The sequence below is a fragment of the Dromiciops gliroides genome, chromosome 4 (genome assembly GCF_019393635.1).
Source record: "Dromiciops gliroides isolate mDroGli1 chromosome 4, mDroGli1.pri, whole genome shotgun sequence".
Classification (NCBI taxonomy): domain Eukaryota; kingdom Metazoa; phylum Chordata; class Mammalia; order Microbiotheria; family Microbiotheriidae; genus Dromiciops; species Dromiciops gliroides.
This window is the reverse complement of record NC_057864.1, coordinates 232208305-232222315: the sequence shown is the minus strand read 5'-3', so window position 1 is coordinate 232222315 and position 14011 is coordinate 232208305. Positions and strand designations below refer to the sequence as shown.

General features: G+C 46.4%; 1 protein-coding gene across 2 annotated transcripts; it reads right to left on the bottom strand.

The window, feature by feature from the left end:
- Positions 1-289: 289 nt before the first annotated feature.
- GNB2 (G protein subunit beta 2) lies at positions 290-6590 on the bottom strand. Of its 2 annotated transcripts, none has more exons than XM_044003931.1 (10): positions 6177-6590; positions 3281-3399; positions 2917-2955; positions 2701-2807; positions 2167-2230; positions 1848-2010; positions 1678-1744; positions 1174-1375; positions 842-1058; positions 290-749 (listed from the first exon to the last, which is right to left on the bottom strand). In XM_044003931.1, exons 2-10 carry the CDS (start codon positions 3335-3337, stop codon positions 643-645), a joined length of 1023 nt encoding a protein of 340 aa, XP_043859866.1. In that variant the 5' UTR covers positions 3338-3399; positions 6177-6590; the 3' UTR covers positions 290-642. The 2 variants fall into 2 exon arrangements, with proteins under 2 accessions (XP_043859866.1, XP_043859867.1); XM_044003932.1 differs by lacking the exon at positions 6177-6590 and adding an exon at positions 3695-3838.
- Positions 6591-14011: the final 7421 nt, after the last annotated feature.

The following is a 14011-nucleotide window of genomic DNA, read 5'->3' as shown; positions in this document are numbered from 1 at the left end:
CATCCTCATCTTTTGCAGTCACTTGGGCCCTGACCCTTGGTCAATTAGAGCTCTAGGGACTATGAGAAGGGGGCAAGATTGCAACCTCTTCCCTTCTCTCACTCAGCTGCTTCTGTGAGGCAGTCCTCTGGCTCAGCTACGTCTATCACCTATCCTTTTTGTCTTCTCCATACCCCCATTCTGTCCCTCTAACCTGGGGGAATGTGAACGCATCTCATTTTCCAATAGTGCTGAGTTTGTCTAGGGACTTTTTGGGAGGTGGAGAGGCAAAGCAGGGTCAGAGGCTGGGTACAGAGTTGGAATTGGTTCCTTTATGGAAAAACAGAAAATATAATAAAAATTAAAATAAAACCAGTTTTAAAAAGCCACTTCCTGGAGCCTTCCCACTCTTGGCTCTGACCCTGGCCCTCCAGCAGGGAGAGGCTTCTGACCAGGGAAGGCAAAGAAGAGGGTAGGGAGATTCCCCCCCATCCCATCCCCATCCCCATCTCTGGGGGAGGAAATGAGCCCCAGGGAGGAGGGAGCCCAGGCCCAGATGTGTACCACCAGTCCCCTTCCCCCCCCCCCCAGCTCCTGGCCTGTAGTGTGGGGCAAGGCCCCCCCCCTCCCCCTTCTTGGCCTGATACATTGGGGGTATGGCAGCTAGTTCCAGATCTTGAGGAAGGAGTCCCAGGAACCTGTGGCCACAGCCATACCATCATCAGTCACCCCAAGACAGCTAACACGGTTGTCATGGCCAGCAAGGACACCTGGGAAGAAGTTGATTGGAATCAGCCCTGTACTTGTCCCAGCTCCCCGTACACTTCCTCAGGCACCTAGATTCTTCCCCAGTTACTCTCACCTGCTCGATCACCTTTCATGGCATCCCAGATGTTGCAGTTAAAGTCATCATAGCCAGCCAACAGCAGCCGGCCACTTCTGGAAAAGGCAACGGAGGTGATGCCACAGATGATGTTGTCATGAGAGTACATGAGTAGCTCCTGGTCTGCTCGAAGGTCAAAGAGGCGGCATGTGGCATCATCAGAGCCCGTGGTGAAGGCATAGCCATTTGGAAAGAACTGGCAGGGTGAGAACAAGGGGAGAGAAGCAGAGTCAGGAAAAAGGTGAAAGGAAGAGAAACAAAAGACTACCAACACCACTATCTTCTCTTGCCCACCCAGTCCCCTCACTCACGGCAACAGCATTGATGTCAGACTCATGGCCTGTAAAAGTTTGCCGGCACATGGAGTCCCGAACATCCCACAGCTTGATGGAAGCATCACAGGCACCAGAGACAAAGCTTCGGCCATCCGGAGCCAGAGACAGGGACATTACATCTCCACTGTGTCCTGCAAAGCCCACTGTCTGCTGTCCTGTTTCTATATCCCACAGGGCACTGATGGGAGATCACATGACATGAGTGGTAAGCAGGCAGAACACCTGATATGCTCCCTCTTTATTACCCCCCCCCCAATCCCAGCTCAAAAATCCTCAAGGAAAGGGGTCCCACAACTTCTTTGGAAGAAGTTGGGGGAAGGGGTTCCAACCAGAGAGGTTAAAAGAAGCCTAACAGGACAGGGATCTCAGGTGCCCCATTCAACAATCCTACCATACCCAATGTACAAAGGAGCCATAGCCAAGCAAAGATACAAAGTAATCCAGGAAGGGCTGGAGGGTGATCTCCCCCAGGGAACTCACCAGGTGGTATCTCCAGAGCTAGTGATGATCTGGTTATCATCTAAGAAGCGGCAGCAGGACAGGTATCCTGGGTGGAAGAAGAGGAGGAGTATGTGGGGGTGTCAGGATGGCTGCCACAGAAGAGAAGAAAATGCATCCCAACTGACTTCCCCAAGTCAGCATCCTCTTACCAGTGTGGCCTGGCAGCTCTCTGCTGACCCTGACATTGCCCTCTCGGGTTTTGAGACTGTAGATGGAGCAGATGTTGTCTAGCCCCCCACAAGCCACAAAATTCCCTGAGGGTGCATAGGCACAGGTCATGACCCAAGAGGATCGGAGAGGGATAGCATGGACCTGAAGGGGAAAAGAGGGAAGGTATATAGGACATGGGGTCACAACTCAGCCTAGTCTTCAAACCAGGCTTCTTGTTCAACATCCTCAATCATTCCCACCCACTCCCACACCTCCAAGAGGGTTCCCTTCAAAGATCCACAGACTGACCCTACTTACCTTATTGGTGGTATAACTGTCCCAGATGATGAGTTTTCCATCCTGTGAAGCACTGACCAGCAGCCTGAGGAGAAAGAAGCCAGGGCAGAGGAAAGGTTTGGAAATTCGGAGGAAGAACCAAAATAATTTCTCCCCATTCCTCCTTCTGGGGTTCTCCTACCTTTGACCTTGAAAAAAATTAATTCCCCATTCTAAGCTTATTTTCTAGATGAAAATTAGTTGTACTAGATGTTCTCCAATTAGGATATTTTGTAGTTCTAGGGCAGTGGTGAGGTGAGAGTAGAAGTAGAAAGTTAAAAGGCAGGAATGAGGAGGCAACCACAATTTGTTCAAGATAGGACCATGAGCCCTAAGGAAAATGCCCTCCCCCCAAACTTCCAAAATCATTCCTAATGGGTCTAGCTCACTTGACTAAAGCTTCCATCATCCCCTCAAGGAAAGGCTTCTCTAACATTGAAGGTCAGCCACCCTACGTATGATGGGAACACACATGATGTATTAGTTATTGGACGCTATTCACCCTCCCTTTAGTACCTTGAGTCTGTCCCCCAGTGCATGGCATAAATTTTTGCCAGGTGACCACGGAGGGTCCGTCGTGTTCTCATCTGGATTCTTCCAACAGGGTCCAGCCCAGCTGTTATCTGGGCAGAGGAGTTGGAGGTACAAGGTAACATGAGAGAGAGTCACAAGGTCTAGAACCCAAAGCATTCTGTCTTGTTCCTCCTCCCCCACTTCCCAAACCCTTCTCACCTGGGTCAGTGTTGAATCCCCACACGCTTTCCGAGCATCCTGTGTGATGGAGACAGAAAAAATCAGACAATAGGCCAGAGCACAAAACTGAGGTGGGGGAGGAATACAAGAACAAAAAGAGAGGACAGGAAGCAGAGAAAAGAAAACAACAGAGACAAGCCAGATGAGAGGAAGCAGCAAGAAATGGGTAGAGGTAGAAAAGACAGGAAAATTAGAAGAAAAAAGTCACAAGAAAGTAGAGGAAAACAGGAGTAAAGAGAAAGATATCAGGAATGAGATGGAGAAGCACCCTATGAAACAACACCCTTGACTCCTGACATAGGCCCCTAGGACCTGCTCCCTCCCTCTCCAGCTAGCCCCTTACCCGTATCTGGTTCCGGAGCTGCTCCGCCTCCTGTCTCAGCTGCTCCAATTCACTCATGGTGGCAGCAGGGCAGCAGGGCCCCAGGGCTACACAGCTAGCTCTTCAGTGTCCAAGGAGATCTGGGGAGGGGACCGAGTCTGAGGTTGGTGCCTCCAAGACATTCAGGGGGCACAAGGACCTGTGTCCCAAGGGCAAGAGGAACAAGATGCCCCTTTCTCCTTCCCACCAACCACCTCAATCAGAGAAAATGACCTATGTCCTCAGAACCCTCCTCCTGCCCAGGGAAATCAAATTGAAATCTGAGGATCAAATATATATTGAAGTAGCAGTAAATTCTCCCTCTGCACCTTCACTAACTCAGATAAGGTAAGAGTGCTAGTCCCCTCCCTTCTTGAGCCAGCACTGGACACCCACCTTCAGAGTTGGAAGCCAGGACTGCGCCTGAAACAGCCACAGAAACATCCCACTTCCTTTCACTTCTGCCCCTTCCTGCTCCCCATGCCTCACTGTAACCCAGGAAATAGTAAAAGAAAAATACAAGGGGGATCTCCTGTTATGTTCCCACCCCCCTCAAAAAAATTCGAATGAGGAAAAGGGCCAATTTAAATCCAACCCCCACCACCATATATATATATATATACACACCACTTTGAAAGGGAAGGCTGGGTTGGTTCGTGGGGTTGCCTAGGCAACTGTCATCCAAAGAACACCTCACTGGCGTTCTTCATTGGCCAAATGCCCCACCACTGCCTGTAGCCCCGGCAACGACATCCCCAGCTAAGTCCCAAGGGGAACAGTGACCCATCCCCTTCCAGCTTCCACCCAAGGGTTCTGGGCCTAGCATTCCTACCCCAGGTTCTGGGGTGGTGGTTTACATGGACTGTGAAAAGCCCATAGAGAGATAGTAGGCATGGGAACAGCTTAATAGGGCTCATCCCAAAACTAGGTGCACCTTACTAGCCTCCTGTGTGTGATCCTGCTACCCAACTGGGGCTTGGGAACCCCCAGGCTGCTTCCTGCAGTCTCTTGGCCTTTAATCCTTCCTTTCCTCTCCAGGGCACTCAATGATAGCAAGCAGAAGCCCCAGGGAGCCACTCAGGAGTAATTAGATTCCTCCAAAGGAGACAGATAGACACTCCTGGCAGAGAAGCAGAACTGCTCTCTCCCAGTCAAGCCTGCCCTATTCCTACCACACTGCTAGGGACCCAAGTATGCTGGCCCTGCATTGTTCTGGGGACCCAGGCATCTGGCTCAGTTCTACTCAGAATCCAGTAATCTGCTTTTCCCTACTCTAGGACCCAGCAGTTCTAAGGACCTGCCCTGGGCTCTACTCCAGGACACAGGCATCCTGATACCAAGCATTCTGGCTCCAATTTTCTAAGCAGATCTATACATCATAAAATCATCAATTTATAAAAATGCCATCTAACCCAAGGGTTCTTAACTTATTTTTGGTATCATATTCCTCTTTGGCAGTCCGGTGAAGCTCCTGGACCCATTTTCAGAATATTATTAAAAGCACAAAATAAAATATATAGGATGACAAAAGAAAATCAAATACATTGAAATAGTTATCAAAAAATCTTAAAACAAATTTATGAATCTTAGATTAAGAACCCCTGACAAATCCAACCCCCCTGCTGAGGAAATCCAGAGAAGTGACTTGCCCAAGGTCTCACAGGGGATTTGATCCAGATCCATCACTCTTTCTACTATACCACAAGTAATGCTGTATTCTGCTCTTGGGAGCCAGACCACCTAGTGTCTGGAACTAGAGCCCCTGTGGAGGTTGGTAAACCCTCCTCTTTAAGAGACCCAGTGGTCATGTTTTCCTACAGGTTCCACTTTGCTATTAGGATTCCTTCTTCGACCAAGCCTTTTTTCCCCCTTGTTCCCCCAATATCTGAGGCATTAGGGATGCCCTCCACATTGAATATCTTTGGGGAGATGAAGAGAGTGAAGGAGATAAAAAAAGGCAAGCAAAACACTTCATGAGTCCTTGAGAAAACCCCTCTCCAACTATTAAAGGCTCAGCCCAGGCCTCACCCCAAAATGAGGGAAAGGAGAAGGGTGAATGCTTCCTGTCACCTTTCCACGAATCTTCTTCAGCCTGAAAAAATCCTGGGGTGCAAGAAATCCCAAGGGAGTTTGAAAAGGGGGAAGCAAATGTGGGATAGACTTAGGTTTAGGGGTGCTAAAGGATGACCCCTATCCTTGAAAGCTAGGAACTTGCAAGTTTGGCAACTGAGTAAAAGACCCAGTTCCCAGGGATAACAAGGAGGAAAGTACTGTGAGACCCCCGCACCCCACCCCATGTTCTCTCCGAGCTTTTCTGGAGAGTCAAGAAAGTAGCTGTATCCGGGGTAGGGGGCGAGCTGGACTTGCTTGGAGGTGGAGTCTCCAGGTACAGAGAGTGGGAACTGAAACCACTGGACGGAGGGGAAAAGGGGGGGAAGAGAGGGAGGGAAGAAGTATGTCTCCCCCCACCCCCAGCCCTCACCCAAATACAACTAGGGTCACCGAAAGATGCCAGAAGAAGCCGGGGGAAGAAGGGAAAGACGACCGAGGGAGCCCACCCCAAATCAACGACCCCACCCCCAACGCGGGAGGCGGCCGGGGGCGTGGCCCGTGGGGTCCCAAGCAGGGGTGAGGGGGCGCGCGAAACGTTTTGGGGGGCGAGGGTCCCCCACTTCCACTTCCGGGTTTGGAGCGGACTGGGCACTCCTGGGGGAAGAGGGTAGGAGGGAGGGCCGGAGAGTTACGTCCGCTCCCTGGAGGCCAGGCCCCGGAGGCGGAAGGAAGATAAGCTCCCCTAGCGCAGGGGAGTGGGGGTGGGGGGTGGGAGAGACTGGGGGCTCTGAGGGCAACCTGGGACTCCTTTTGCCCGCGGAGGTACCTGTGGTGGTGGATCTCTGCGATGAAAGGGGGGTCCGCAGGGACGCGCTCGGGGTCCCTGTCTCCCTCCGCGGCGGAGGCGGCGGCGGATGGATCTCTCAAAGTCTCCCTCAAGTGAGTGCAGCCTACACAGCTCTCCCCGCAGCGGAGGGATCCCGCCCGCTCGTGACGTGACGTGATCGCTGTGGCCCGCCGCGCCCTGGGTCCGGCCGAGGATGAGACCAATTGACGCAGGAGGGTACGACGTGGAAAAACAGCCGCACAACGCGGACGTTAATTCCGTCCGAGGCAGAGAGAGACAAGTTCACCTTCTCCCTGCGGCAAGAAGTCGTCCGGAGGGACTCGTGCCCTCGAAGGGGAGCAATGGCTCCCTCCAGGGACCGGTCCCGTTGGTACCAGCCCAGGAGGGGCGGGGGCGTGAAGCCGCTCGGTAGTCACATGACCGCCCCCTCCTCCTCTCCCGGAATAGGTGGTTCCGGAATGGGAGGAGGGAGTGTGGTGCCCTTATTACCGATCCTGACCGCGCCCCCGCCCGTCCGGGGGACTGTCGGTCCGGCTCCGATCTGACCCGACGCCGGGGCGGCAGAAGAACAAAGGAACCTCCTGAAAGGGTGGCTCTGGGCACTCAGGGTTTCTCTAGAGCCCATCTAGGCCTGGCGGGAGTGGGTAGAGTGCAGGTAGATAGACAAGCAGGCAGACCTGAGTTCAAATCCTGCCTTATGCCCTTAAAAGCTGTATGATCCTGGGTGAGTCACACTCTGTATGCCTCAGTTTTCTCAACTGTAAAAGAAAGCGACTGGACTTCACTTGAAAGGTCCTTTCCAGCTCTCAATCCATGATCTTACAAAATGTGGCCAAATTGAAATTTTTGAGAGGCAGTGTTGAATTGTAGAACACTGGTCTCGAAGTTAGGAAGACCTGTGTTTGAATATCGACACTGCAATCAAATTCCTGACCTGTAAAATGAGGGAGTTAGACTGGATGCCCTCCAAGGTCCCCTCCAGCTCCAAGCCTTTTTCTATACAGCTCTATAGGAGGCAGCCTGTTAGAATGGAAACCTGGGTCTGGGACCTAGTATTGCCACTAACTCCCTGGGTGAGCCATGTCCATTTTGGCGTGTCCCTTCACGCATGCACTTAAGTCTTCATTGCAAAATGAAGATAACGACATATTGCTATGCCTGTGTTATAGACTGGCATTCAAAGAAGTTTTAAGTGACTTTGCCTACAGTGACACAGCTAGTGTCAAAACTGTGAGTCCAGTTATTTTAATTTCCAGTTTTGCATTTTATCCATTAAATGACTGATTAAGAAATGCCTAAAGATCATGCCTCTCGGGGGCAGCTAGGTGGTGCAGTGGATAAAGCACTGGCCCTGGATTCAGGAGTACCTGAGTTCAAATCCAACCTCAGACACTTGACACTTACTAGCTGTGTGACCCTGGGCAAGTCACTTAACCCTCGTGGGGGGGGGGGGAGTAAGTTTATTTAACTGCAGGTGTGATTTTGGGACTTCTCAGGACCACAGTTTAATAAGCCTGTTGGGCATCGTTGTGATGATGTAGTGAAATGTATTCAGGAGAGGGTACAAATGATCAGTTTGACACTAAACTTTCAACCAAGGTTCTCTAAGCTTCAGTGTCTTTTGTAAAATGAGAGTAATAATACTAAAGAGAGATGTCCTGTGAATGCTGTGTTTGCCCTTGACACTGTATTCATCGAATCAAGCTCCAGAACAGTTTCATAGCTTCCTGGAAGAGAGCCATAACTACTCAGAACTGTTTGCCATGGGGGTGGGGGGGGGGGGGGAAGTGGATGAAGGTCTGTTGTCCAGAGTAGAACATGCATGTAGATGGATGACCGTCTAGCTAATCTAGCAGCTAGGTGGCAAAGTGGATAGAGTGCTGGACAGAGTCAGGAATGAGTTCAAATTCTGCCTCAGATACTATGTAACCCTGGCCAAGTCACTTAACTTCTCTCTACCTCTTATTTATATAATAGGAAACTTTAAGGCTTAAAACTGCATTAAGGGGGCAGCTAGGTGGCGCAGTGGATAAAGCGCCGGCCCTGGATTCAGGAGTACCTGAGTTCAAATCCGGCCTCAGACACTTGACACTTACTAGCTGTGTGACCCTGGGCAAGTCACTTAACCCCCATTGCCCCGCAAAAAAAAAAAAAACAAAAACAAAAACAAAACTGCATTAAGATTTGTGGAACACCCTGCTAGTCAAAAAATCATATTGTACTTAATATTCCCCCAGAGTATGTGTGTGTGTCTTAAACAAACAATACAAATGAATAATAATTTGAGTGCATAATTAGCGAGAAGAGAGCAAATTGAATTCCATTTGGTTAATTGCAGAACTTCTCCAATAAATAAAAGTCCATCTTTCTAACACCAATATTTTACTGATGTTATGCAGCTGCAAGCCATGGAACACTACATCTCCTAAGAACTAAAAATGAACATCACACAGAATGGTGGGTTTACAGTAAGTGATGGAAGATATAACAAACCAGGAACTTTCAAAAAGAACCAGAGTAAAGGCCTTTAGGGAAATGTATGATAGAAAAAGAAGATGGGTTGGTCATGTTGGGAGAGAGATAACTGTTGGACAGCCCATGAGCTCCATTCATGTGCTCTACTAGTATCTTCACAATAGGTGGGCCCCCTGTTACACACAAGGTCATGCATGGTAGCCTTCAATCTGCATAATTGGAGGGAATGCCTATATTCCTGAGAGTATTTGAGTAACACTAATACTTTTTTTTTTTTTTAGTGAGGCAATTGGGGTTAAGTGACTTGCCCAGGGTCACACAGCTAGTGTTAAGTGTCTGAGGTCGGATTTGAACTCAGGTACTCCTGACTCCAGGGCTGGTGCTCCATCCACTGCGCCATCTAGCTGTCCCAACACTAATACTTTTTACTTCAAAGAATGGTTATGACAGAAAGTGCTTTGTAAACCTTTAAGCACTTGGTAAATAAAGGGTTTTGTTACTTTATCGCTACAGCCCCTTTAACTCTAATGATTTACATAAGCAGAGCCTGTTAAACTTCAGGGGATATTATGTTTGTCTAACATCTTATAGTTTACAAAAGGCTTGTTATCTTATTTGATCTTCACAACTCTGTGAACTAGATAGTAAGAATATGAAGCTTTGTGAAGATCCACCAGAGAGAAAGGACTCAGGTTTCGTGAGCTACCTTGCTCATAAGTGCCCTACATGTGTGCCTCACTATCATTGTACTCTTCATTTTGTGACTACTTTTCCCATAGGTACTGTGTATATGGGGGAGATGTTCTATCATCATCATTATTATTACTGTGTCATATATTTGGTTCATATCTATTACATTCAGGGAATTTTGGGAATGGAAACGCCTGCCACCATTATAGATCAGCATCTCCCCTTAATTTATAGTGCTGAAGATTTTATCTGCATCACTGAAAAGGTTATTTGTTCAGTCACTCAGCATAGGACTTGAACTCAAGTCTTTAAGGACATCTAGGCTTTGCACTGGTCATCATGGAAACCACAGGTAGATATCTTTGAAGAATGAAAAAAACAGGTATTGGCATCAAGGAGAATATGTGGGGATTGTGGGTAAAAGTCTCAACTAATCACCTATTAACCTCTAATCATGTATCCTGTCTCCTTCCTCCCTTCTTATTGAAGAGTCCAAGAGTCCTTTCTGCCCACTTTCCCCAGTCTTCCACCAGGAGAAGACAGCTCTATCTTTGGTGGAGAGTAGAGTCCTCAGAATTAGGATATGTCCCCAGTAATCAAGATGTCTGATTTTGAGGGTGGGGGTATCAGTTGGTAGCATTTTGTTGTGAGGGAAGTATTCTCCTTGCTTCTATCTTCCACCAAGCTGTCAAGTTGATATTCTAAAGCACAGGTCTCACTATGCCACTCCCCTTTGAGTCAGATACAGACTTCTTTGACTTTTGAAGCCCTTTACATTCTGGTTCCAGCCTGCCTTTCCAGGCTTATTGAATATATTACTCCCTTTCACATACTCTTACCTTCTAGACAAACTGACTGCCTGCTCTTCCCAATACGTGATATTCTTTCTCCTCATCCCCTATCTGCCTATAATCTCACTTGCCTAGAATGTTTTTTCTCTTCACTTCTGCCTTTGAGAATTCTAGCTTTCTTTAAAGCTCACTTCAAGGACCTTTCCTTAGATAGCCTTTCCTGATCCCCTATCACACTCCCGCTCTCCTCACTAGCACCACTGGGAAAGTCCTTGGTATGTGCAATACCTCCCCTCCCTCACCAAAGGTGCCCTGTATTCTCTTGTCCTCAGAGAATGGTTCCTAAATCCCCACATGGCTCTAGGTTGGAGAACACCTTTAATGCTTTTGGTGCCAGGCCTCATTCTGGTGTGTTCTCATCATGATTGTGTGATTGTTTTGAGAAAGGATATTCAGTAAGGTGGGTACAATAAGTACAGTTGGTACAAAGCATCCTTTCTCTCCAATGACAAATATATACTGGTGGGAGACACCACAACAAAGTGGGCTTGAGTGGCAAGGGAGTAACTTGCAGCCCTTTTATGTGGTGCTCAACAAGTTCCTTCTTAGCAAAGTGAATCTTTGTCCAGTCTATCCTTGGCTTGACTTGGATGATGGTGGTGATGATGGTGATGATGATGATGGATGATGGATGATAGGAAAATGGGAAGACCAAAATCCTCTTGATTCTCCATAATTTTTAAAGTCCTTCCATTCAGAAAAGGGGGATTGGAGGGGCAGCTAGGTGGCGTGGTAGATAAAGCACCGGCCCTGGATTCAGGAGGACCTGAGTTCAAATCCAGCCTCAGACACTTGATACTTACTAGCTGTGTGACCCTAGGCAAGTCACCTAACCCTCATTTCCCCACCAAACCAAACAAAACAGATTGGAAACCATTTGTACAAGCAGTTTATTATTAGGAAGTATAATTGGAAGTCACACTTGCTCCAGTCTCTGGAATGTTGTCAGTTGGACTGATAATTTGTAAATCACCCTCATGAAACCCTGAGGTTTCCTCAGACTCTTTGAACACCTACTGTTCAAGGACCTTTGATTAACTGAAAATTATTCTCACTTCATTAATATGAGATACCTTATTATGGGGAGGAGTGGCTTGATTGAGTAAATCCATGAACCTCAAACAAACAAGCCTCAGACATGTATTTTTTATTATTTTTTCCCATAGAATATAAACATGTTATTTTCTCCCAATAGAATATAAACTTGAGGACCAGGAGATAGTTTCATTCTTTTATCTTGGTATTACCAGCAGTGCCTGGCACAGAATAGTATTTAGGAATTTAAGTATTTAAGAAATGCTTGTGGAATAAATATTGGATGAAGAAATTCTACATAATTCCTCCTCATAGACAAGTCCTGCCAGTTACATATATAAAAATGCTTTCACTGCGGCTTAGGAAACAAAATCAACAAGCATTTATTAAGTGCCTACTGTGTACAGTGTGGCATAGTGGAGGAGCTAGCCTTGAAATCAGGAAGACCTGGGTTCAAGTTTTGCCTTTTAACATACTAGCTCTGTGACCCTGGGCAAGTTCCTTCTCTTAACTAGCTCTAGGCCAGAAGTATCAAATTTGGGGTTTAACAGCCACATGTGGCTCTGCAACTCAGGACTGGGCCCAAACCAGATTAAAGGTAATTGGGAAATATTTATCAAAATAATTAAAAACATAATAAAAATGAATGAATGAGTGGATAAATAAATAGATGGGCAGGTAAATTAATAAATTGATAGATAAATAAAATAAACATACAATAGTCAGTAAGCAGCCTGCAAGGATCCTTTCATATCATTTCTATTTTGAATTTGACACCACTGCTCTAAGCAACTCTCCAAAACTAAATTGCAAAGAAGGTACATTGAAGGAAGAAATCCCCTCACCCTGGAGCTCTGTGCTAATAAAACCATTGGTCCAGCCTCTATCCTTACAATGTACCAGGTTCTGAGCAAGATGCTATAAATAAATTTATTTAAATTATTTAAAATAAATTTAGCTAGCTAAATAAATGAATATAAATAAAAAGGATGAAATAATCCCTTTTTCACAAGGAGCATATATTTTAAAACAGAAAAGTACCCAGAGCCAATAATACATCAGCTGGGACTTTAGAGAATATCTGGTGTAATCCCATTTTGTCTTTCCTTCTTTTGCCACCTATCCCCTTAAAAAAATCCCCAAGGACCAATAACAAATTCAGTATACACACGTAATTCTTTACTGACTGCATACTCATTCTAGAATCTCAGTCTTTTAGAGGTAAATTAATCAATCCTTATCCTAAACAGAAATTCCCTCTATATCATATTCAACAAATGGTAATGCAGTCTTTGTTTGATGAACTCTAGTAATTAGGAGCTCTAATTGTTAAGAGGGGTTTTTTTTCCTTTTTGAACTGGAGAAACCCATTTTCCCATACTTGTTGCCCATTAACCTCCCCTCCTAGACTTTAACAGTACAAAACAGTAAAACAAAGACATAAATATTTAAATTATCTGCTGCCAAAAAATTCACATTCGGGGCAGCTAAATGGCACAGTGGATAGAGCACCAGCCCTGGAGTCAAGAGGACCTGAGTTCAAATCCGGCCTCAGACACTTAACACTTACTGGCTGTGTGACCCTGGGTAAGTCACTTAACCCCAATTGCCTCACCCAAAAAAAATCACATTCAAATTTACCTTTAAGGATCTCTACAGCTGCTTCTCAATTTTAGCAAGATAGAACCAATTTGCAACTCTTTCTGGAACCAGATTAGGAAGAAAGGAAGGAAACAAGCATTGTCTAGTATGTGCCAAGTCCACTTCCACTAAGCTCTTTATAAATAGTGTCTCATTTGATCCTCACAACCAACTCTTCAAGGAAAAGTTATCCTCATTTCATAGGTGTTGAAACTGAGGCAAATAGAGGTTAAATGATTTCCCCAGGGTCACAGTAAATGTCTGAGATTGGATTTGAACTCAGGTCTTCTTGACTGCAGACCCAGCGCCACCTAGTGACCAATTAAAATATTCTCAAGAACTCTCCGGTTTTTTTATAAGGATTACACTCCATTCTCTCAAGAAATTTTCTTTTGTCATTTCTTCACCCATCACAGTTAAGAGCTTCTCCAGGACAGTTAAGCTCCAAACCTCCTAAAATATTCTTCATTCAACTGCCACTCCCAAGATTCCATTGCCTTTTAATCCAGTAACAGTATTGCAGTTTCTATTAAAGGAGCTATTGAAGGGGGCAGCTAGATGGCACAGTGGATAATGTACCAGTCCTGGATTCAGGAGGACCTGAGTTCAAATCCTGACTCAGACACTTGACACTTACTAGCTGTGTGACCCTGGGCAAGTCACTTAACCCTCATTGCCCGACCAAAAAGGAGCTATTGAAACTGGTGTCATATTTAACCAAGATATGCATCTGTGTCTGTGTCTGTCTTTTTCTTCTCTCCCTGCTCCCCCCTTGCCATTACTCCCATAGATTAGAAAAGAGAGCAGTGGAGTTGGAGTCAGGAAGACCTACAGTGGAATCCCACCTCACTTAACAACTTTGTCACACAGTGCAAGTCACTGAACTTTCAATATCTTCAAAATAAAATGGTTGGACTCAATGACTTTTTTTTTTTTTTTTTTTGCGGGGCAATGGGGTTTAAGTGACTTGCCCAGGGTCACACAGCTAGTAAGTGTCAAGCGTCCGAGGCCAGATTTGAATTCAGGTACTCCTGAATCCAGGGCCGATGCTTTATCCACTGCGCCACCTAGCTGCCCCAGACTCAATGACTTTTAAGGTCACTTTTAGCTCTAGATCTATAT